General features: G+C 28.2%; 1 protein-coding gene across 1 annotated transcript in view; it reads right to left on the minus strand.

Annotated features, from left to right (window-relative positions):
• The window catches only part of LOC107454018 (synaptogenesis protein syg-2), a 239,538-nt gene that overhangs the window by 12,438 nt on the left and 202,333 nt on the right, over positions 1 to 24,767 (minus strand). The window contains exons 9-11 of the mRNA XM_087167468.1: positions 17,762 to 18,055; positions 13,929 to 14,228; positions 5,513 to 5,632 (exon numbers count right to left, since the gene is read on the minus strand). Coding sequence (XP_087023594.1) covers positions 5,513 to 5,632; positions 13,929 to 14,228; positions 17,762 to 18,055 — 714 coding nt within the window. The remainder of the gene's footprint in view (positions 1 to 5,512; positions 5,633 to 13,928; positions 14,229 to 17,761; positions 18,056 to 24,767) is intronic.

Genomic DNA, 24,767 nt, shown 5'->3' on the forward strand with positions numbered 1-24,767 from the left:
CAAATCCATTTCGGGCAAATCCGTGGATAAATTGTTTGCTAAAAATTTCTTTATTAATTTATACAATTCCATGTGCAAATCCATTTCGGGCAAATCCGTGGTTAAAATTATCTGCTAAAATTTTTTCTTTGTTAATTTTTCCATGTGCAAATCCATTTCGGGCAAATCCGTGTTAAAAATTATCTATTAAAAATTTTTCTTTGATAATTTAAATAATTTTTCTATGTACTAATCCATATCGTGCAAATCCGCGGCTAAAATTATTTACAAAGCAAGCAATTTATGTTTCTCTTTTCTATTTTATATTTTTTCTTAAATAAACATCTATCTTCTAAAACTATTTATGATCAATTTTTAAAATTATCCAGTATAATATTACCTTGTGCACATCCATTTCGGGCCCATCCTTGGTAACTAACAAATCAAAACTCAGAATAACAAATCACTTCAGCAGTGCAGTAAGAACGACACTTTAGAACCCTTTGGTTACACTCAATTTGCGCTTTTGTTTTCATCTTTTGTTTTCATATTTTGTAATCTGGCAATCTTTCTGCGAAAACATTTTTAAATCATTCTTGAAAAATAACTGTCCAAGTAAGTTGTTATGATTTTGCTACTCGCTTTATAGTCCCCCCTTTTTAATGTTTTTTATTTTATTTTTTCTTTTTATTTTATTTTATTATCTGTTTTTACATGTTATATTTATTTTTACGTAGTTATTTAATAAAAATTTTTTTGAGTGCTCCTCACACTATTGTATTAATATATTTTGCTTTGGCTTTATTGATACAATATCAGAAAGCACTCTGTTTTGCGGATATAATCGTGTGGGCTGAAGAAAAGATTATATCTTTTTTTTCCGGCTTTTTTTCCGGTTTTTTAATTAACATTTCCTTTTTTTTTTTTTTTTTTTTTTTTTTTTTTTTTTTTTTAAAATAAAATATTGTTTGTTGTTTTTTTTTACTTATTATTTCCCACCCCCTTTTTTTCATATGTCTATAATTTTTCTTTGTTTTATTCTTCATTTTGAACTTATATATATATATATATATATATATATATGTCCTTTTTTTATATTTGCTGCTCATCTAATATCTGATTTTTATGGAAGTGAGGCATAGCCTTATCCGGATATTAGTGCTGTTCAAATATTTCCCTTTCCAGCTTCATGTTCACAACTGTTCGAAGTAAGTCACATGTTTGACACACCTTTCCGTAGCGGCCGTTGACAGGGAGGCTTTGGTATTTCCTAATTGCACGTAGTGTCAGAATAAATGACTGATTTAATATCACTGAAGTCTTGCTGCTTTGGAGAAGGATATCCAGCACAAGATTCCATAATTGTGACAACATTAACACACTTCATGCTTTCGAATTTTAAAGAATGCTGAAAGTTTATCTTCTGCTGCGCGAAATTTATGTTTTTTTTTCATGGCCTGGCTGTTTGTCTTGTTTTTAAAATCTTACTTACACACAAATTGAAATTTTCGTTGACAATCTGGAATGGGGCGAAGTATTAGGATACTGAGTTGCTAAAACTTTTGGACAATATCCCAAGGTACTTGAATTAGCATGTCGAACAGATATTGTTGTTTGATATGAATTTGTTAAGAAATACCAAATTTTTTCCCTACTTAGGACAAGCTTTCAAGCTTCAGATTAATTTGATATACTTAATTGAAATTCTCGAGAGGTATCCTCAATGCTGCGAGATTTAAGAGTAGAGGATATCAAATCTCTAATTACCTCTAACACTACACGCATTATAGAAATCTCTAATTATTTCTATCACTACACGCATCATAGAAATCTCTAATTATTTCTATCACTACACGCATCATAGAAATCTCTAATTATTTCTAACACTACACGCATCATAGAAATCTCTAATTATTTCTAACAATACACGCATCATAGAAATCTCTAATTATTTCTAACACTGCATGCATCATAGAAATAGCAAAGTTTCCCTATCACTCCCGGGATGTGAAAAAGAGTGTGGAATTAATTACTGTGGCTTCGATTGTGTGCAGACATGAAGTTAGAGATGATATACCCGATCAATTATATTTGATAAATTATGCCTTCTTTTTCCGAAAATTCTAACTTTATAGACACATTAGATACAAAAAGGAACCTAAGCAATACATTACGTCAAATGAAATCGAAAATAGCTGTAAGTATGATGCAAATACCACACGGAAAAATTGTATGGCTGGTTTAGTAATGTCTCTTGTAGAATTCGACGAGCAACCACCATCACATGGTGAGTTCTGGGTCCATCTGTTCTAACGAAACAAGCGAGGAGCTGCACTGTGAAAATTGTAAAAATTGGTAAACCTCTGAGTTATTCTAACGGTGCGCGAAAGTAAAAATTAAATATATTCCTTTTTTTCAAAAAAATATTTTTTAAAGTTTTAATAATTATCCTTGTAGATAGTTATTGAAGATTATTTAATTATTTCAAGATCTTTAAAAATATTCCAAAACCAATTTACGGGGTTAAACTTCGTTACATAATATATATATATATATATATATATATATATATATATATATATATATATATATATATATATATATATATATATATATATATATATATATATATATATATATATATATATATATATATATATATATATATATATATATATATATATATATATATATACAGGTATATATACAGGTGGTTATCAAAATAATGGAAACACCCTAGATTTTGAAGGCTTGGGAATTGCTGTTCTGCCGTAAATGTTCTCTTTATGAAGGTATCTCCTAACTGTAATTGTTGACACTGGAGAATCCAGATGCTGATTGAGCTCTGTGGTCACTGTGGCTGCAGTTGTTTTCTTTTTAGACATTACAATCCGCTTCAATACCCGTCGGTCTCTTTCACTCAGCTTCTCCTTCCGTTCACTATTTTGCTTTGTTAAACTTGTCTTTCCGAGCTGTGTGTATGCTGTAATGAATTTAGACACCGTACCTCTAGAAACGCCTAAAAGCTGGGATGTTTCGGTCAGTGTTGCTCCAACTAGTCGGGCTCCTACAATTTGGCCTCTCTGAAAATCTGTGAGGTCTGACATTTTACGCTTCTGACAAAAAATCAAAACGTAGGTAACTCCGCTAAAGCTCTCTCATACCACCTAATATATGTAATTTTTATATTAAAAAAAACTGGTAGCTAAGATTATATTTTAATGCTTATGAAGCGAATTCTTAAATGTCCCTTTTATTCACAAGTGCTTCCATTATTTTGATAATCACCTGTATATATATATATATATATATATATATATATATATATATATATATATATATATATATATATACCAGTACCTCAACTTGCGAAACAAATTAATTAGTTTCGTTTAAAGAAATGAAAAAATAAAACTACAAACTGAACAACATTTATTTCTTCAATATTTAATTGAAGGAAATGTTTTGTTTGGCGTTGTATTAAATATTTGGCTTAGTACAGCATAACTGTATACGAGTGCTACACGTATTGGCTAATGACCACCCTCTTTCGATTGATCTCTCCATAAACCACATCCACATGCAAAATCTCACTCTCACAATTTTGTTCCGAGGATTTATCGAGCTAGAAATCACCCTGTCCCCCATAGCTCTTTTCCCCACCACAGAGATGAGGAAAAGATATATAGTAGATTTGAAAAGTGAAAGCAGAACAATTTTAACCTAGTTTAAAATGAGCTCCTATTAAATATTTGGTTAAATTTAATTAATAAAGTTGAGTAATATTATATTAAATGCAAAGTATCACAAACATAAAAAAGGAACATTTTTACGCTTCAAAATTATTTAGCTTACAATATTATTTCCGTAAATTATAAAAATAAAATTATTATTTTTGATTTTTTTTGATTTTTTTAAATTGTAACTAGAGGGATTTTTTTAAATATTCTAAAAGCTAGTGTTTCCAAAACACTATAACAATAAATCTAATAAAATTTTCAAAGTTACTTAACAGATATATGAATTCAAACATTACTCTAAATATGTGTCTGAAACTGTAACATTCACAATTTCAAATATATTTCCTTAAATCTCCCTGTAATTTACATTTATTCGTAAAATTTAAATGCAGCAAAAATTATTTAAGGTACCGAATTCGCTTTTGAAATCTCAATTCAAACGTTCTCTACATCTAGGGGAGAAAAAAAAACTTAAATCCTTTTTCGTTCACCCTTTAATCCATCAAAACATTTCACCAGCAGATTCCTCCAGAGACTTTACGAAATATAAAGCAGCTTTACGGAATGATGACCGTCCCTTTTGTTATCCTTCCTTTAAGATGGTGTGAAGAATCTCTTTTACAGCAACTAATGGTGAAGTTTCTGGCAAGTTCAACCAGGAAGAAAGATCGCCAGAACACCCTTATTTTCAGCAAGGAAATCGCTCCCTCTTGGTTAAAATGTACCACCTCACTTAGCACTTAATGTACCGAACAGTGCAAATAGCGTTGGATTATGTACGGCAGCGTTCTACCTAGGGACTGCTTATACTCAAATGGGACATCAAATCATCAAATAGTGCTTCACTTCGAACGTTGCATAGAATATCCGTTGTAGCATTTTTGACTTTCTTTCTTTTTGAATATAGATAAACATTGTCTAACATTGTTTTGACAAACTCTTTACTTTTGTGGGATACAAATATAGTTTTTAATTCATTTATGATTGAAATAAACCACAGTACTCTGTATTCCAGTATATAGGGAACTCTGCCCCTTGCTCGCCTCACTCACCATCATAACAAAACTTAACAAAATAACATAACAAAATATTTTTGAAATATGTTTCTGGATGAGTGTCAGAGTATTACGAATTTGATTAAAAATAAGTAACTTGTTTTATAACTTCTTATTTAGGAAAAGAAAACTTTTGTTCTTTGATCTTAAATAAGTCTGGCCTTCGTGTCCAAGTCTTTGCAGTGCAGTTTTTCAAGATTTAATTGCATTAGTTTAATAGTTGGAAAAGATTATCTTCCATAACAGCGATTGAAATTATTTATTTTAAATTTTAAGGATGCTTACAAAATGTTTTTAAAGCAATATAAATTTAGAAACGCTTTTTAACAACTGTAATTTTTATCAAAGTATGAAAATTCTTTCAAAAATATGCTAGGGGAAAAAAAGGTGACCATGATTATTCATTCCTTTACAGTATTGAGCCTGGAATACTGTAAAGGATTTTCGTGTCACCTTATCTCATGTCTGCATTATCTCATGTCTGTATTATCTCATGTCACCTTATTATCTCTTGTCTGTATTATCTCATGTCACCTTATGGAATATCTTTGAATTCCGGCCTTACGTTGTGGGTATGGGGATTTGTATAACCTTTATACTTTAGTTCGCTTGTTACATTATACCCGGTTTATTTATCTATTCTGCAGCTTGTTTTCCTTTGAACCAATGAAGTTATAAAGCTTTGCAACTAATTGTAAATTAATATGAAATATAAAATAAATTATCAACTTAGCTTACCTCTTCTATCACCTCTTGATTTCATTATTAAAATAATTAAAATGGCTAAAAATACGAGAGCTCCAACTGTTCCCATTAAAACAACTAATACAGCACTAATTGTAACTGGCTGTGTATCACCTAGAAGAAAAAAAATCAAACGTTAGAAACTAATTTGATTCCAGCGTCTTATCCCAATATCGGAAGTAAATTTAAAACATATTCCAAATATAAGTATAAAAAGTAATTTTTTTACGTATCATGAATTTTTGTACTTTTCCTATTATGTTTATAGTTTCATCTGTTGTGATTTTGTATGTGATTCTGTAGTACATTTTTCTCCATAAATTATCTAATAATTTTAAACAAATGCTTGATTGTAATCTGATAGCTTAATATAAATGTAACTTGGTTCTACTAATGATTCAATGTTTTCATGCATTTATTTCTTTTAAATCAATATAAAACTATAATCTTTCTATCTTTGCTGAATTTCTTATGCACTTGATTAATGAGGAATGTATGCAGATCTAATAAATTAAAATAATAAATAATAAATGCTTAAGACTGTCTATACCGTTTTTGAATTATATTCTAATATAGCAAAAATAGGAATTTTTTTAAAAATTATTTTGACAAATTGTGAATATAAGTGAGTGAGGAAGTATTTTATACATATTGCTAAAAATTGTATTCTAATACTATTCTTAAACTAACTATTAATGTTGAAAATTGAACCAATATTTTGCTTTCACGAAAACCCCATTACATCTGGGATGTACTGACAATCAAGAGACACTTTTGAAAAAGAAAAGTGTCAAGTGATGATTATGTTGAAAATTTGGATTTGTGAACTTAAAAATTCTTTTACGAAATACCCTAAAAGTAAATTGCATCTTCTTTCATTCAATTTGTTTTATCTTCTGTCAATTACTAAAATAAAGTTGACAGCTGCACAGTTCTCTCTACAAGAAATAAATTAATCAAAACAAAACAAAAACAAAAGACTTTTAAGTAATTTTAAAAACCTAGATAGTCATATCTTTAAAACATATTTCCAATCTTTCTAATGTCCTAACTTAGGTTGCATTTACCTCTTTCAAGGAATAAGAATACAAAAGCTAATAGCTAATATTGAAATCTTAAGAAGAAAATATCACAGTTATTTACCGATAAATTTGATTCAGTTTCTTCATGAAAAAGACATTTTTATTTACTGTAAAAGTTGCATTAACGCTCTAAACTTTTCACCTTCTTCTTTTACAAAAATGAAAAATCGATAAAAGCGAGAATGAAAACAAAACAAAAAAATGGCATAAAAGCTAAAGAAGGAATGTTGAGTAATCAATAATTACTTTTCAGAAAGCTGAGTACTGAAAGTGACTGACGCGAACATCTTACTTTTTAGATTTTTCATGGAGTCTTCCGATTCATTTTATGAAGTATTTCGGAAATTTCAAACAAAGTGGTGCGGTAAAGCGATTTGCCTCGACTTACTTAAAAGTGCAAGATTTTCTTTTTCTTTCTTTTTATTTCTACAACACATGTTCACTTCAGAAAGTTTCAACGAAAACTCGATTTTTCTTAAGTTACGTCTTTGAAGATTTTTTTCAGGGCTGGATGATTTCTAATGTAAAGTTATCTGATATTCTGAAAGTGTGCCATTAAAGTAATGCTTCTTGATTCCATTTAAGAAAAACTGTTATGATATATTGACGTATTACAATTACTTAACGAAAATAGGACGTGTAGTTATACATTGTATTCTTTTTATTAAATTTGGCAGGTTTATCAGAGGCCGTATTGTTTAGAAATATTTTTCAAAAGAATATATATTAAATAACGATAGTAAATCTAGCTGTAATAACATAATGTATCGGATATTTACTTTTAGGAATATAATTTACGATTAGTTTAAAAATATATATGACTATTTAATTAACTCCTTAACGATCGGTTAATTTTCAAGAAAACGGTCATGAAAGTGCCTATTTTTTGACTTTTGTATTTGTATTACGTATTTGATTAGTGCTGTAACTAGTTTAAACTAAACTAACTATCAACAATTACCTTAAATATCCTGGTACTGCCATCGGGTGGGTAAAATGCGAAATAAAAGGTTTTCCGGGCAAAAGAAATGAATTAGTTTTAATCTTATTGGCGCGCTACTACTGAACACTCCAGCCCGTCAATATCGCGGGAGCGAGAAATAGCGGGCGAAAACTCACCCCGTCAGTTTCACGGGAGCGAGAAGGTTATGTATGTTAAATAATGGTACATATTTTGGACATCAAAATAAAGTGCTTAACTTTCGAAAGGCGAATTATATAACAATTAAGACGTATAATTATTCACCGAGGAAAAATGAATGTTCAAAACTATCAGAATACGGTAAAATTTACCGATTTTCTGACTCTTACAATTGAGAAAGCATGAATAACACGAAATTGAATGCAAACAAGTGCTGTAATTTTTACCGAAACGCTTTGGTAAAGAAGTTTTGGTGAAATTAACAGTAAAATATGGTTTTCTTGCCATGCCGTTTGGTAGTTAGTGCGATAAAATTTGATGATTTTATCATGAACCTTAGAGCAGGGAAAGTGAACCAATGGCCCGCGTGCCATTTATGGCCCGCGATACAATACTTTGAGCACGCCACCGATCACAAAGTTCACTATGAAGCATATTAAAAAATAAATTAAAATTCACGAAAACAAAAAAAACAAAAAAAAATTTATTAACAAAAAAATTAACAATTAATGCCAAAAAACAAAACAATTAATAACCATAAAAAACAAGTTAACAATAAATGACTAGCTAAAAAAATTAACAGTCCTGCTTAAGCTAGCATCTTGCAACCTAATCTAAGTTATTTGCCATCGAATCTGCAATAACAGAAGTCACACTGATGTTACTTTAAGCTGAATTACGCGTATAACTGAGACATTGCAAATGTATTTTTTTTCCATAGTAAGTAAAGAGTCTTGAGTTACTATAAGTTAAATATAGTTAAAAAGTCTTGAGATACTATTTTGTATTATTATTTTACCAATAATAACGAAGTCAAAATTATTTGACGGCACGTCTATGACCTCATTAAACAATTTTTTAGAAAAAAAGGCACTTTGGTGCATAAAGGTTCACCACCCCTGCCTTAGAGAATGGCATAAAAACTATTTATACTGTAAAATTTATTTTTGAGTTTCGTAATTTTCTAAACCTTTAATAATAAAGCATTAAAAACCAGAATTTCCAGTAAACTGTTAAAATACGTACTCAAAAATTGTCGATTGAATGGTTTAAATACCTTATATTTTAATAAAAAGTTTGGTGGGCTAAGTAAAAACTTTTAAAATAATTTAAAAAAACGATACTTTAGTATCAGTTAAAGTATTTAATGCGATTTAATTTTTAAAAATTCCTAATATTGAGGTTCCAAGTGAGATGTACTTATTTTAAGGAAAAGGGCTAAACGCTTGTCAGTTAGTCTACTTCTAAAATCAGTTTTTCTAAGGTTCATAGTTGAAAACACTTGCTCACATCTATAAGATGAAGCATAGCACCGTTTTTCTAGGAGGTTCACGCGATATTAAATTTGGGAAACTGTCTTTTGTTAATAATTTGTAAATTTCAAACTTTGGCATAGTTAGAAACAACTGCTTCAAATAATTGTTAGATTGCAACTCAATTAGTTAAAGCTGCAAATCTGACCTCACTGTTTCGTGATTTACCCTGACAGGAATGGTAAAAATAGCTAATTCGGTTTAAATGGCACTGAAATCTGCCTTCAAACTCAAAATGGAGTTTTTTCTAGCCATTTTCATAATTCTTATGCTTTTCCTCTTTTATTGAGGGTATTGAATTTAACCTCGAGAAATGAGACAAGTTAGTCTCAGCTAGCTGCCCAGCAAAATGATTAAGCTTCAGTTTAAAAGCCTTGAGATTGGCCCAGATATCCTCGATAACTTGATTTAAAGAACGAAAGCAAGCTAGTTCATCGGTAATTTCAAAGTTCTCATCATCACCTCCTATAAATAATATAAATCTCACTAATTGAGTAGTATCATTTATATCAGTGCTTTCATCTATAGCTATTGAGTAAAATATAAATTGTACAGTTTTTGACTCAAATTGTAATGTCAAATTATTATCAATGGCTTCGATTCCAGAAGTCACTGTTTTTCGCGGTAAGCTCCCCATCACAGAGAGATTTATTATTTTTAGCAATATTGTATACTACAATGTAACTTGCATGCGCAGCTGCCTCTTGGACACTGGTTATATTCTTGAAAAAATTTTGTCGGCCTGATAATTCTCTAAGAAGGCTTTCTGCATTTTGTCTTTTTTTCATATTCAGACATTGAAGTTGGAATTCTTGTGCTTGGCAGTAAAATATTCGGTTAATGTTGTATCCTTTAAAAACAGCAACAACTTCATTGCAGATAAGACATACTGGTTTATCTTTTACAACTGTAAACAAATATTTCCAAGTCCATTCATCATTGAACACACGATACTCTAAATTAACTTTGCTTTTTTATTAGCCATTTGGGGGTTAAAAAATTTTACAAATTACTCAAACAAACACTAGCTATTTTATGCATTTCATAATTTCACCATTACTTACAATAACGTTATATCTATGCAATGTTTTCATACGCAATAAATAATTTTAGAACTCGCTCCGGTGGAAAAATCAGCTATTTGGAGTTTAAAATGCACAGTCTGCCACAAGTGAAGTACAATTCCCATATAATAGATTCCGTATGTCTGCTCTTCGAGAAAGACAAACCCTCGTTGGCGCCAATCTACGGTTATTCTATAAATAATTTCTGCTTTCAACATTTTACCAATTGAAGCTGTCTGTGCTTGCTGTTTCGATCAATTTATGTTTTGTGGAACAAAAATAAAGAGAATAAAAAGGTCATCAGTATTGTGTTAAAAAAGAAAGAACAAAAATAGTTTTAAACAAAGTAGACAAGAAAATGGATGTATAATGTATACTTTTTATATTCGCCTATGATCGGCGAGCCTATACGTGGGCCGGATAAAACCTTCCGGTGGGCCACAGTTGTTCCAAGGGCCGCAGTTTGCCCATCCCTGATGTAGAGTAATATAACTAGAAATTTTTCTCTGTGTTCCGATCAGAATATTTAAGGTCGCAGAAGCTTGGATATGTTACCCTACACTTACAGTAAACATGGGATTTCCACTTAGCTGATAAGATTCAATTTCCTTTCTAAATTCCCTCTAAATTATATATTTTATGAAAATAAAAGAATTTCAATAGTAGGCAGTTGTAACTTTATAGAGGTGATATTTCCACACTTTCGTTACCATTGTCAAAACTGGAGCAACGCAGCCAGCAATATGCTCAAACACCTTTATTTTTAGTTGGCTTAAGTTTCAAAAAGATCCACAATGAGGAAAAATTTTAAATTAGTCTATATACTTTTCTGAATTTTGAAACTTCTGAATCTTTACTAAATACTAAAATGTTTTAATCTCAACTGTTGGTCTGCTAATTAAAGTTTTTTATTTTTATTCCAATAAAATGAATAAAATGAACAAACGTGAATAAAGCAGAGATAAATCAATAATATATGTTTTATTTACGTGTTTTTTTTTATCGTGTTTTGCACAAAGTATGCCCTATATTCATTTGGATGTCAAAAAATGATTCCAAAATTTTAATTATCCCAAAACCATTTTTTTTTTCAATTTTGTCCAGCATTATTTTGTATAATTGCAAATCAGCAGCATGTTTTCTACATTTGTGTGCATTAATTCTATTTAATTGAGACATTTTCACTTTTTCCCTTTATTAAATCAGCTTAACGGTTCTAAGCATATTTCTTGACTTTATAGGTAAAATTTGACTTTATAGGTTTACTAGCATCTTAGAACATTTTATGAATTATTGTTAATTTATTTCATAATCTGTAACATGGGTGAGCATGCCTACCAATCCAAACAGATTTAATTCTTATGAAATATGTAAGCAATATTAAAAAGGCACTTCTATATTTATTTTGCTTATCATACACAAATTGTGTATAGCTAATATTGTCAAATTTATTATGTATTTTTTAATCTTAAAACAGCATATTATTATAAAGTCAAAAAAAGAATGAAATGATTGAATAGCGTATAATATTCGTTAAATCCATTTTTGCTCAGATAATTCTAAAATAAATCAAAGTAACCGTTAAAACCATTGATTTTTCGTAAAACTTTTTAAAAAGATGAGTTAGATCTGCATTATTCATTAGTCATTTCTTTTATATTTTATTTGAAGTCCTTAATGGTTTTTCTCATTAAATAGGAGAAAATACTTGGATTTTAAACTAGAGAAAAAAATTTATTCAGTCAGAGTTTGCCATTTTCTTCCTACTTTTTAGAGAATATCAAAAATGATGTAAAAGAAATAAAACATATTTTTAAACATAATTATATCTATATTTTTTATCATTGGTAGCAAATATTTTTCTCTTTTAAAATTAATGATTCATTCTAGTTTCAAAAATAAAATATTTTTCCGAAAAGTGAACTATGTTATTCTCACAAACCTTTAACTCACTGTTCGTAAAAAGGCACTTCTCGTGTAATACAATGCGTTATAAACAAGCTATAAATAATGAATGGTGGTTATATCGAAGTTCAAATGTTGATGATTATCACTCGCATCTTTATATTTGGAAGTCAAGAATTCAGTACTAAAGCTAAGGTAGTATTTAATATCTTTTTCATTGAAGAATTCAGAAAACTTTATTTGTTGGACTAAATATGGGCTATATTTTATAAGTTAATTGTAATTAATAGTAATAATTAAAGTCATGCAGAAACTAACAGGTTTGCCAATCAAATAAGTATTGTTTAAGAAGTTTGATGTCAGACACAGAGAAAAAAAATCTAGTAAAATTACCGTACTGTATGACAATGACAATCCTGGTTTAAAAAAAAACTATAATTCTGCTTAATAAAACCAAATATATAAGGTATTTAAATCATTGACTTGATAATTTTTCCGTTCATATGGTAATGGTTTAAAGGAAATTCTAGTTTTAAAATTTATAGTTCTTATTCCATAGTTAGTAAAAATTACAAAACTGAAAAGTAAATTTAAGCAAATAAATGCCTTTTATGCCATACTCTAACGTATCTTGATAAATTAACCGAATTTTAACAAATTTACCAAACTTTAGTTTTAACAAATTTACCAAATTTCAATTTTGACAAATTTAATAAATTTCAATTTTAACAAATTTAATAAATTTTAATTCTAACAAATTTACCAAATTTTAATTTTAACAAATTTACCAAATTTTAATTTTAACAAATTTACCAAACTTTTTTTTGTAGTAGTAGATACACTACATATATATTTTTTATAAATGAATTAGAAATGAGTCAATTATTTTATTTTTATTTTTATAAGTCGAAACAAAAAAGCAAAAGTGAAAAAGGTTATCTTCATTTTCATATTTGAATTTTTTCACCACCTAAAATTCCCCTCCTCTACGTGTTTTAAGAATAAAATCATTATTATTATTTTTTCAGTGAGCTTGAATAACAGAGTTTTTAATTTTTTCTTTCATTGTTATTCATGATAATCCATATCTTCTTTACTTTGAAACTGATCCTGAATTTTAAGTGCATATAATTGAAATAATAAACTTATTTTTTTTTCTTGGAATAAAAGTCTCCTTTTTATCAATAATTCGAATTTTTATCCTCAGGGCACGGGAGAGAGCGTTAATTTGAGAAATACTAACTACCTTTAAAGTTTAATGATGCAGTTCTAAAAATTGTACGACATATTTCTTTTTCATTTAAGCATTTATTTTTGCGTAACTTGCAATATTGCAGACAATTATTTACATGAATTAAGACATCTTTTCACAAACTTATTAACGCATTTCAGAAAAAAAAACTGTATGAAAAAATAGTTTTTTATAATTTTTCTTTAATTTATGAATATCTGAAAAAGTAATTATCATTAATACTTCCAATTTGAAAGGTATATATATATATATATATTTATTTATTTATATATTTATATATTACGCTATTTGAAATTTTAAAATCCTGATATCATAGGTTGAAAAAATTATACGCAAAATAAATCATCAAGGGAGACTTTAAAAAAAAGTATTTTCAAATTTTAATTTCTCTGAATTCGTGCAAATTTTGAATTTTGTAATTTAAAATTACATTACATGAATCTCAATGCACGTAAATTTGATTAACAGATAAAATGTATTTATTAGTTAAAATTACTTTTCATGCATTTTGTAGATGTAAATTAAACAGAAAGTACTTTGATGAGCTCTTATTTCTAAATTTTTCCTTAATATTTTCTATTAATTAGAAAGTACAAAATGTTTTTCAATGGAATTACTCTAAAATTAGGCTAAATATATAGAAATCAACTCACTTGTTCTAGGCTCAGCTGAAAATAAAGTGTGAGCAGTTAGTGCAACAGATGTACTCCTTCCTTTGGTATTTGAAGAATATAAAACTAAAATATAAGATGAGCTTGAAATAAGTTTTTCTGCTACAAAAACTGGTGTCTCTGTCACCGACATATTCATTATAAGTTGTTCAGCACTCATACTATAAACTTCCAAGTGAAATGTCTGAGGTAATCCTCCGTCATCGCCAGCATCACAAGATAACATGAGAAAATTGGCAGACTGATTCGTTACTGAGCAATTTTGTACTGGTTCTGGGGGTCCTAAAATTAAAGTAAAAGTAATAATACGTACTGTAAAAGTTCACCACAGCAATGTTTAATACTACATTAACACCAACACAACAATTCCAATTAGAAGAGTAAGGGAATTATCATATGTAATAACTCTCTATACACCAATATTTCGTACAAGTATTAACCCCGTTAAAATGTTTTTTTTTCTTTGGTTGATTAAAAATATTACATTTTTCAAATAACCGGAAATTAATTCCTTTATACCGTTAATAGGACTTTTTTCTCGGAGTTGGAGAAAACAGCTTTGTTTACGTGAAGTTAGATGCGCGTTAAGTTTTGTGGATTTTCTTTTTAGTCATTCAAATTTTTAATAATATGTCATTTACTTTAAAAGCTCTCATTATGCAATAATATATATTAATTTTATCACACCTAAATTTACACTTTTTTAATGCTTCAACAATCACTAATCGTCTCACGGTGACTTTTTTTTTACATTTACGAATGTATTTTTAAATTTACATATTAATGTTTGTATAAACAAACTCCATTTGTCTATATGACATTGCTATTTCTAAGTATGGTTGGAAAAGTATTGCATGATTTTTTCCCTAGTTGCATAAATCAGAGAATTTGTATTACAAAGAGGAAAAGAATCATGCTTCATCTTGAATTACCCTCTTTTGTCATTGTAGTATTTTATAGCAAAATCATTGGTTATCTGAGAATGTATGTACAGGACAGAGGATAGAGTTGCATAATTTTCAAATAATAAATACTTTCTATCTAAAAAAAGTTGAGATAGAAATGACAGCATTTCTTTGCAAGGCAATATTAACTCAGATTCCAAACACTAGGAGTGCTAAAATAGATAGTAACAGTAGAAAATTAAAAAATCAAAAAATAAAATAAAAATAATTTAATTAATTATTAAAATAATTGGTATATGCAACAATAAATTCATAAATATAACCTTAAACATTAAATTTATTTGATTGTGCTTGATACTTTTTGCTCTATATATTATATTGAAGAATGCAAATAGTTTATTTTGAGTTTATTTCTTAAGTATTCAAATGTAGAACAGTTAGAGTTACCGACTAATCATTCCATGTAATTATAACAGTGGCGATACATTTAATGTTATTTTTAAACACTTTAATCTTTATTTATTACTAGTACTAAAACTTTATTTGCTACCATTATTTAGCTCAAATTTATCCACTTATATTATAGTAATAATAATTAAAAAAATTAAATACAGAATAGAAAATTAGAAAAATACTAACAAAATTGATTTAAAATATTAACTCTACCTACCACATATTTCAAGCAAAATATTTGAATTTATTTTAAACGCAATACAGATTATTTGCTTTATATATTTACCATGAATTAATTTAAATACCTTAAGCTCCATGTCATTTTTTCCATAATTATACTAGTTAAGGATACACGTATTTCTCATCTTGCGACTCGAAGTAATACGAACTAATTAGAGCCTTTATGAAGTTCGTAAATCTCTTAAATGATGTACCACTGGAAATATCAATTCATAATTTTTAATATAGACCGCATTTATTTTATATTACACTGAGAAAAAAAGTGTGGTCTAAACTTCCATACAATGATATCATTTGCCGTGTTTCTGGCCCTATTGGAAGACCAAAAAACTTTTACCGAAACGCCTTGGTAAAATTAACAATAAAATATGGTTTTTAAATGTGTGGTAAATTTTTTTAATATTATCATGATACTTGAGAACCTAGTATAAAAACCATTAATTCAATTGATTTTATTTTTGAGTTTGGTATTTTTTACTAAATGTGTGCTAATATGAACTAGGAACCAGAATTTCGAAAACCAGAATTTCCAGTAAATCAATACCTTTTGAGCGGTAAAATTACCAAATGAATGCTTTCAATAGCATATACTTAGTTTAATTAATCAGAATTTCTTTTTAACAAGAAATGTTACTACAATACAGCTATTCTAGATTTTCTATTTCATTCATATGTTGAAATAAACTAAATCAAGATTTGGAAGTTTCAGTACTGAAAGTAAATTTAAAGTATTTACACTCATAACACTCATAATAAAGTAAATACTCATAGAATTAGCGTTGGACCCATGGAAATTGTCCGCTACTTTTATGACATGTGTACCGGGTTTTCTTTAAAACTTCAAGTAATTTTTTTCCAGTTACATTCTAAAATAAATTCGGAAAAAATAAAACAAAATTACTTTTGCATTTGAAATTTTAATAATTCAGCTTCTATGTTTCTAATTACTTTTTTGTTTTCATCTTTCATTTAAATACACCGATAATACAGATAGAAACACTCTTCCCTTAGAAATATCTCTTAACCACTCAAATGGAAATGAATCAGTCAGTTCCATTGGTCGAGATTTCTACCAATTAGGAGAAGTGCCTTCTCGTATTTGAAATGAAAGATGAATACTACCTCTTTTGGAGAATGGAGAGAAAAAGGATTGGTTCCTTTGTGTACACAATAGATGTCTGGGAAAACAACAATAATAGCAAAAAAGATATTCAAAAAGCTCTTGAATAGTAGAAAGGATAAATTTTCTTTATCGCCTTACAGATAAGAGTAAAGTATATGTGATAATTAATTAAACAGTTTCATCCTTTATCTAGTAATATACTACTTTTTAAGAAAAGTGCTACAACTTTTGCAGTACATAAAGAACTAATTAATATAAATATTATTAGTTAACGTATCTTATTTATAGTTTAAAAAAATTTAAATGCATAGAAATTGAAATTAAAAAACTAAAAAAAATGACTTGCCGTTTAGCGTTATTATGGGTCTTTTATTGTGTCTATTTAAAAGCTATTTAAAACAACATTGGTGTTGAACAACTGGTGTTGAAACTATTTAAAACAACACTGAGTTGTTTCCTATTTAAATGCAAATTTTGTTTTTAACACTAAGTGGACTTGAACATATTTCTTTTATCAGTATCCAATTACAAGTATTAAAAGTATATTGTTCCAGTATTAAAAATATTTAACAAACAATAAACTGGATTAAGTTTATATTAAAAATTGACAAATAGTTTCATTTTATCAAGAACACTTAAGGTGCTAAAAAAATGCTGGCTAGTTTTGCATAATGAATTAGCTTTAGACAATAAAATACATACTACTGATCTCCAAATAAATGCTTCATAATTCAAAAAAAGCGAAAAAAAAATGCTTCATAATTCAAAAAAAGCGAAAAAAAATGCTTTTAGAAAATAAATTTGCTTTGCTACTTTTTTAAGTGCAGAATTTCATTCATATTATAATGTTAAACAACCCTATGTTAAGTGAAGGATTTCATTCATATTATTATGTTAAACTACCCTTTGTTAAGTGCAGAATTTCATTCATATTATAATGTTACACAACCCTATGTTAAGTGAAGAATTTCATTCATATTATAATGTTAAACAATCCTATGTTTTAGAGTTCCCGTTAGCTCCAAAAATGCCTGCTAACTTGGAGAAGTAAAGGAAATAGATTTAAAAATGGGAGGAAAAAAATATTGAGTTACCTGTCGGCATTATAGTAAATACGCATGGATCTTTCATTGTTCCAGCAGCATTTTGCGCAAAGCAATACAGAGCACCATAATCCAATTTTGTTCGGGGTATGTATCTGGCAACACTCTTTGAAGCACCGTCATTGTGAAAAGAAAGAATTTTTATTGTTTCTGAAAGACTATTATTGAATGACCATTTGAAGGCTGTTTCAGGGGGATCTGATTCAACTGCACATGTTATATTCGCCTCTTCGTGCCTTGCTACACCATACGTTGTTTTCTGGTCTTTCACACAAACAGGAGCAACTAAAAATCAAAATATATTTACTTCACAAGAAAATTATCGAGTTTGTACAACATTTATCAAATTATGCAGGAAATTTTCTTTAATTGATGTTACGAACCTTTTTTTTGTAACATCATAGTTTTTATCAATGATGGTCTATATCTTCAATAAAATACTTAGATTTAAATTTTTGGTACTAACTACCCATGTAGCATTGGATGTAAATTAAACGTAGAATTTTGGGAAATCGGTAAAGTCACAATGCTTTATACGTAAATTTTACGTAATATTGACGGAAAGATATTACCATTGAGGTATTTGGTAAAAAAGTTTCGGTATATTTTACGTAATATTAACGGAATGGATTTTACCAATTACCCTTTTGTAAGATTGCTTTCGTATATTTTAGGATGAACGATTATTTACTATTTGGATTTATTAAGAATGATTCAGTGTATTTCAGGTATTATTGACGAAGCAAATTTATCTTTTAAATTTTGGTTCGAATTTATTTCCGCAGATTTTTTATTTTTGGAATAACCACATTTTCTTCAATTTGACGTTTCAATTGACGTAAATTTTTATGTGCTGTTGACGTAAATACTGTGTAAAAATTACATACTCATTCTTACCTAGTAAAAAGTGATTGGTAGAATTTTCGTAAAAGAAACAAAACTGTTTACGTAAAATTTACGTTTTCTGGATAACCATTTTTTAATATAATTCGACGTTTCAGTTTTACTTAAATTTTACGTATGCTTCATATAATTTAAAGGCGAAATATACGTATTTTTGATTTAAAGTTGATAGTTCTCTACTACATGGGTAGTAGCATAGTACTAACTTCCCATCCTGTTTATTTTGACTTGTGCAAAATATTCAGGTTATAGTTTTGGTAAGAATTCATATTTTTTCTTAACAAGAAGTGTATCTTTTCTTTCCTGAGAAACCTTTCAACAATGCGTCATAATTTATGTGTAATAACTTAATTTTCTTATAGGAGTTGGAAATTCAGTGTATATATAACATTGAAATATTTTAAATATGAGAATTTAAAATTAAAGTGGAGCAAAATATATTTAAATATGCTCCTTTCGTAAAAAAATGATGAAGTAAATATTTCGAGTTTCCATTATTATATTAAAGTAATAACGTTTTATGATGTTAATTTATGAACACAAGCGTAAACATTCAAAATATTTTATTAAAATTAAACAGTTTAAAAATTACATCCTCAATAGGAAGCCATTTCATTTATTTGGAAATCAATACCTACTATTTACATTTTATCGACTACAATTTCATTGAATAATGGAGGCTGTAATCAATGATGAGTACATTCATTTAGCCATTCACCATACTTCGATGAAAGCACTTCTCTTATACAAGACCCAAAACCACTAATTATAATCGTAGCTATAGAGAAAGGATGCAGCATCTAATTATAGTTTGGAGACATTTAACGGAGTCAAGTGACTCGTGACTGTTTCTATGCGTTGATGGAGTCCAACCATCTCGTACAAATATTGGACTTTCGACCTTTTCGAATGGTCTGATGCTTTAAAATCAAGAGGCATTTATTATGAAATGTCTATGAAGTTAAGCAATTCACGCGAAGTTCTCATTTATCACTATGAATAATGTTTTCAATAATCATGAAACAATATTATTTTTCATGAAAGTGATTAGGTACTTCATAGAATGATAAAAAAAGATGTCACTATCTTAAACTTCTGCCTTGACTATTTCTTTAAAAAAAGTACAGTCAGTTTTTAATGAAGCTGGGCTATTAAATTTTGAATTAATCCTTTCAAAATTTATTTTTCCAGAAGCACATTAAAAATCAGTTTTATTGATTCCGCTTAGCCAAGAGACATCAATTAAACAGAATTAATTAAGCCAAACCTTTTAGTCAGAAATGTTTATTTTGAAATTACAATTATTATGTCTAGCTTTTACAAATTAATTCCATTTCTCCATGGAAAACAAAAAAATGATTTAGTTCACCAGAATAGTTTAAATTAGAATCTCTGAGGAAGAACTGCAGGAAACACAGCTGCATACAACGATCAGAAGCGGGGTGAGAGGAGATTTCCGAAGTTATATAATCGTTTTACGATTCCATATCATTAAAACACAAATGTTATAGATCTTTGTTCTTTCATCACTGGTTTGGCAACATGACCCTTCGAGTAGTAAGCTCATAATATTAACTAAATAAAAATATGGAGTCTTGTTGAACCTATTAAACGTTGGATATCTGTGCCTAGTAAATGTCACCTTCATTTACTTTTTCCACAATAAGCTTAGGTATATTTGTAAGGAAACGACCAAAAAAAATAATCGAAATATGAAATTAGTATATCGCAGACAAAAAACATTAATGAGGAATTTCAACACGCGTTCTCCATAATTTTACAAATGTCTTAATTAGCTAAGGCAAAGCTTAACAAGTGGTTTGCATGTTTTCACACAATAATATATAATAACTAGATGATTAAAAAAATTACCCAAAATTGCTTGGACATTTTTCTTAAATTTTTTAACATCTTGGAGTTAGGAGTAATAAATACATTTGTCTTCTTACATCAGCCAATCTCTTGTCTCTTCCTCATAAAATTTAATGTTATTCATTAGAGGCGAAAAGCACTTATAATTTGATCGAGCTTTCATTTCACTGGTACGCTGTTACTAACACTTTTCACTTTTGTTCATATGATAGCCAATCGAGACACAAAATAAAACATGAGGTATTACATCAACGCATGCATTTCGTCTATTTTTTGTACTTCCGAGAATAGGAGGAGTTATATATTTATCTAGAATGAATTTAATTCATAACTCATTCATTTAATTTTAAAAAATTAATTAATTTATTTATCACTAAAAATGTATTTTCTTTAGAGTTTATTTAAATAAATATATGAAACTCTTCAAAAATTGCTGCTGTTGTTGTTGTTGCAGTTAGCCATAAGGGCAAGGGAACATGGAGGACATTTGACCCGACTGATTTAACATGCACTAGTCACCATTTACTTCACAGGGAGTCTTCTGCCTGATGGGTTTGAAATCCCGTTTTCACGAACATGAGTCCAGTGCCCTACCAACCAGGCTATCCCGGCATTCAAAAATTTCTAAAAAGTTAAAATAACAAAATAAACGTTGATACTTTAAGCCTTTTAACTCATAATAAAAATGAAGAAAGTGAAAATGAAAAAAAAAGAAAACGGTTTATATAAATAAAAATAAAAACACAGCAATAAAATCTAAAAAAAATAGTCAATCAGGAGCAATGGAAAATATTATCTATAGTCAGTTTCGAATAAAGCTGAATACAATACATTCTCAATACTTTATACTGCAGCATTGTTCTTTAAATTAATGTAACCAAATTACGAAATTTACAGATTCTCCGCCACATTTCATTTAATTTCTCAAAAAAGACAAATGATTAAAATATATAATAACTAGAAATATTTTTGAGAGATAAAATAAAAAAATAAAGCTTTATTTCATGATTAAACAATATGTGTCGAATTTCCTTCTAGCATACAGATTTTATTAATAATCTACAAAGCAATTGAATATAAATGTCATTAATATAACATTAAAAGAATATTAATGATGCAATTTAGGAATTAATATACCCTTAAAGCATCGCAGTTTATTTGTTTTTAGTTGCAAAAGAAGCTCTAAACAGAAAAAAACATTTAAACAATTTGAAAAACAACTTGTGAAGCAAAGAACTATGCTATCAGAATTTAACAACCAAATTTGCCTGAAAGAAACATTACTTGTTGATATCATATGTGCACACCATTAGAATTTACTAATTAGCTACATGAATAATTTCCAATAGGTATTTTTCAAAAATTCTCCCTAAGATACGCGTTCCTTCAAAATATTCTTATTTTACTAAAATTATTTTAAATACAAAACATATTTCTCAGGCTGCTTCTTTGAAAAAGTGAAATGGCATTTTTTATCGAAGAGAAAAAGAAACCCATCAAAAAAAAAAAAAAAAAAAAGAGGGGAAAGAAAGAAATATTTCTTCCACTTTCTGAACACAATAGAATTATCACTTTTACTGGAGCTGAACTCTTGAATTGTTTGATGCCTCCCAGCAGGGCTACTTCCGACGAGGCCCATGGGGGCCCTCACTGATGGCTAACCAAAGAGAGAAACAGCTTTAGACAGATATTATTCTTATCCTTTTCTCCAGAACTTTCTTGCCGCTGGAATTGCGCGACAAAAAGTAATGCTTAAAGCATAACACAAAAAGTGAAAGACGCTAAGTTAAGTCATTTGTCAACTTTTTTACTGAATTATATATATATATATATATATATATATATATATATATATATATATATATATATATATATATATATATATATATATATATATATATATATATATATATATATATATATATATATATATATATATATATATATATATATATATATATATATATATATATATATATATATATATATATATATATATATATATATATATATATATATATATATATATATATATATATATATATATGAACAACTTTGACCTTTCCATTATTCCATTTTCATCTGATCCTTTAGAAAGAAAAATTCTAAAGGACCCCTTATTTTTTTTTTACTTTTAAAGTCACACTTGTGAAAAATACAATACAAATTTATCTACATAGTTTAAATTAATGCATAATATGTTCAATTAGAATCTTGGAATGCGTAGAATTTTGAAAATTTGAAATCAATTTTTTTTCAACAAAAAAAAAGGTTTGGAGAATTTGTTTTGGGTGGCAAAGTTATACTCGAGGATTTTAACTGTATTATATTGTATATGTTACGATAATAAGTTTTAAATAAATTTAAAAAAAAATCCGAATAAGTTTTGAAATAAAAATCGTTATTTCTTGCAGTGTCTAAATAATTTCAAAATTTTAATGGACTTGAATAATGATCCTAATTTATCCATACAAAGAAAAAATCCTTAATTATTTCAAATAAACTATTCACTTATCTGCAGTCTAAAATATTTAAATAGATAATGAATCAGTCTGCGTAGTATTGAAAAAAGTATATATATATATATATTTTTTTTTTTTTTGGGAGGGGGTATATGGAGAACTTCATAACGCTTCATTTTACAACTTTCATTCTTAGAAATTTTATTGTACGTTTAATGACAATTATTTAACAGAAAAAAAATTTTAATATTTAAAAAATAATTTTGAAAGTCACAAGCTTAAATTTAAAAAAAAAAATAGCTTCTTTTTTAAAGGAAAAATTTAAATCCTTTAAGTTGAACTAACGTAGCACGTAACCAATTCAAAAAATCGCACTATCTGAATCAATTTAAGGTTAGTTGATTCAGAATTTCACGATTACATGATTCAACACGCTTAGTGTACACATGGTAACATTGTCAAGGGATAAATGGGACAAAATTTGAAAACAAATAATTCCATAAGTCATCAAATACTATGAATCAAACACAATATAAAACATTTTTATAACAATTAGGTTAACTATCATTTTTCTCCAACCTACTCAGCCAAAGTACGCGAATGGAATGAAATGTACATTTTCTTTACTTTTACGGTTGAAGAATGACCACTTAATTCACCTGACTTGAATCCATTGAATATTCTCTTTGCTTCATCTTGGAGAGAAGGATTTGTGCTAAAACTGATTTCAGTCCTGAAATTTTCATTGGTAAGAAGTAGGACAAAATATCAATAGTTCAGTTGCTTCTCAAAGTGGAAAATTTTGTCGGTAGTGGTTACTTTGAATGTTATATGCAACGATGTTTTCAAGTTTAGTTGAAAAATAAGTAAATATATATGGAAAATATTAAAATAATAGTGCATTTAATGTGAAATTATTTCTTGTCGCTATGTAAAAAGTTTTGAATGTTCTTTAAATAATTTGAACACTAAATATAAAAATGCAGTTTAACTCAATTTACACACAATTTAAGAATTGAATTATTCATTTGTACCATCTCCTTCGAAATTTGAAGATATTCACTTACATTTTTCCATTAGTCATTGTATTATAAGTATTAAAATTATTAAGCATCTTTATCAAAAATATTTCTGGACATGCAGTACATATGCGTCAACAATATCTTGAGGATTTCGTTTAGAACTTTTTTTTTAAATATTTTGAAATGAAATTTTATAAACAAAAAATTCTAATCCGAAATCTAAAGTGTAATAAAACAGTGCAACAACGCACAATGGATGCGTACATTTATTTCTTTACATATGAAGACGAATGTGGAGCAACTGTTTTTACCCGTATTTCGCAAAAAATAAAGACTGGATCTTCATCAGTTGCTCTTTTAGGATTATTTAGTTTTACAAAATTAATAACGCAAAAAATTTGTGGTCTCTGAGAGTTTTTACACAATTAAGAAGAGTCGTACAGTGAAAAACCTTATTTTTTTCATTCGCATTTTTTTTTCTTCTTAGAATCAGCTTTTATGAACAATAAATGTTCTTCCCTTGGGTTCTTCACATACCACCTTCCTTCGTATTTGAAGACAAGATTATATCCCGTTTTCTAACTATTATGAATTAAAGCATCTCCGTAAAAGCCCGCTCAGGGCTGTGAGATCATGGAGGTTTAGATACCACAATTTCTTGACCAATGGTCTAATTGTGGCTATGTAGTCAGCATAGATACTGTATTATAATTATGAAAACTTCTTTCTTTCTGTGTT

This window comes from Parasteatoda tepidariorum, chromosome 7 (genome assembly GCF_982258835.1).
Source record: "Parasteatoda tepidariorum strain Cologne lab strain chromosome 7, Ptep-v5.0, whole genome shotgun sequence".
NCBI lineage: Eukaryota > Metazoa > Arthropoda > Arachnida > Araneae > Theridiidae > Parasteatoda > Parasteatoda tepidariorum.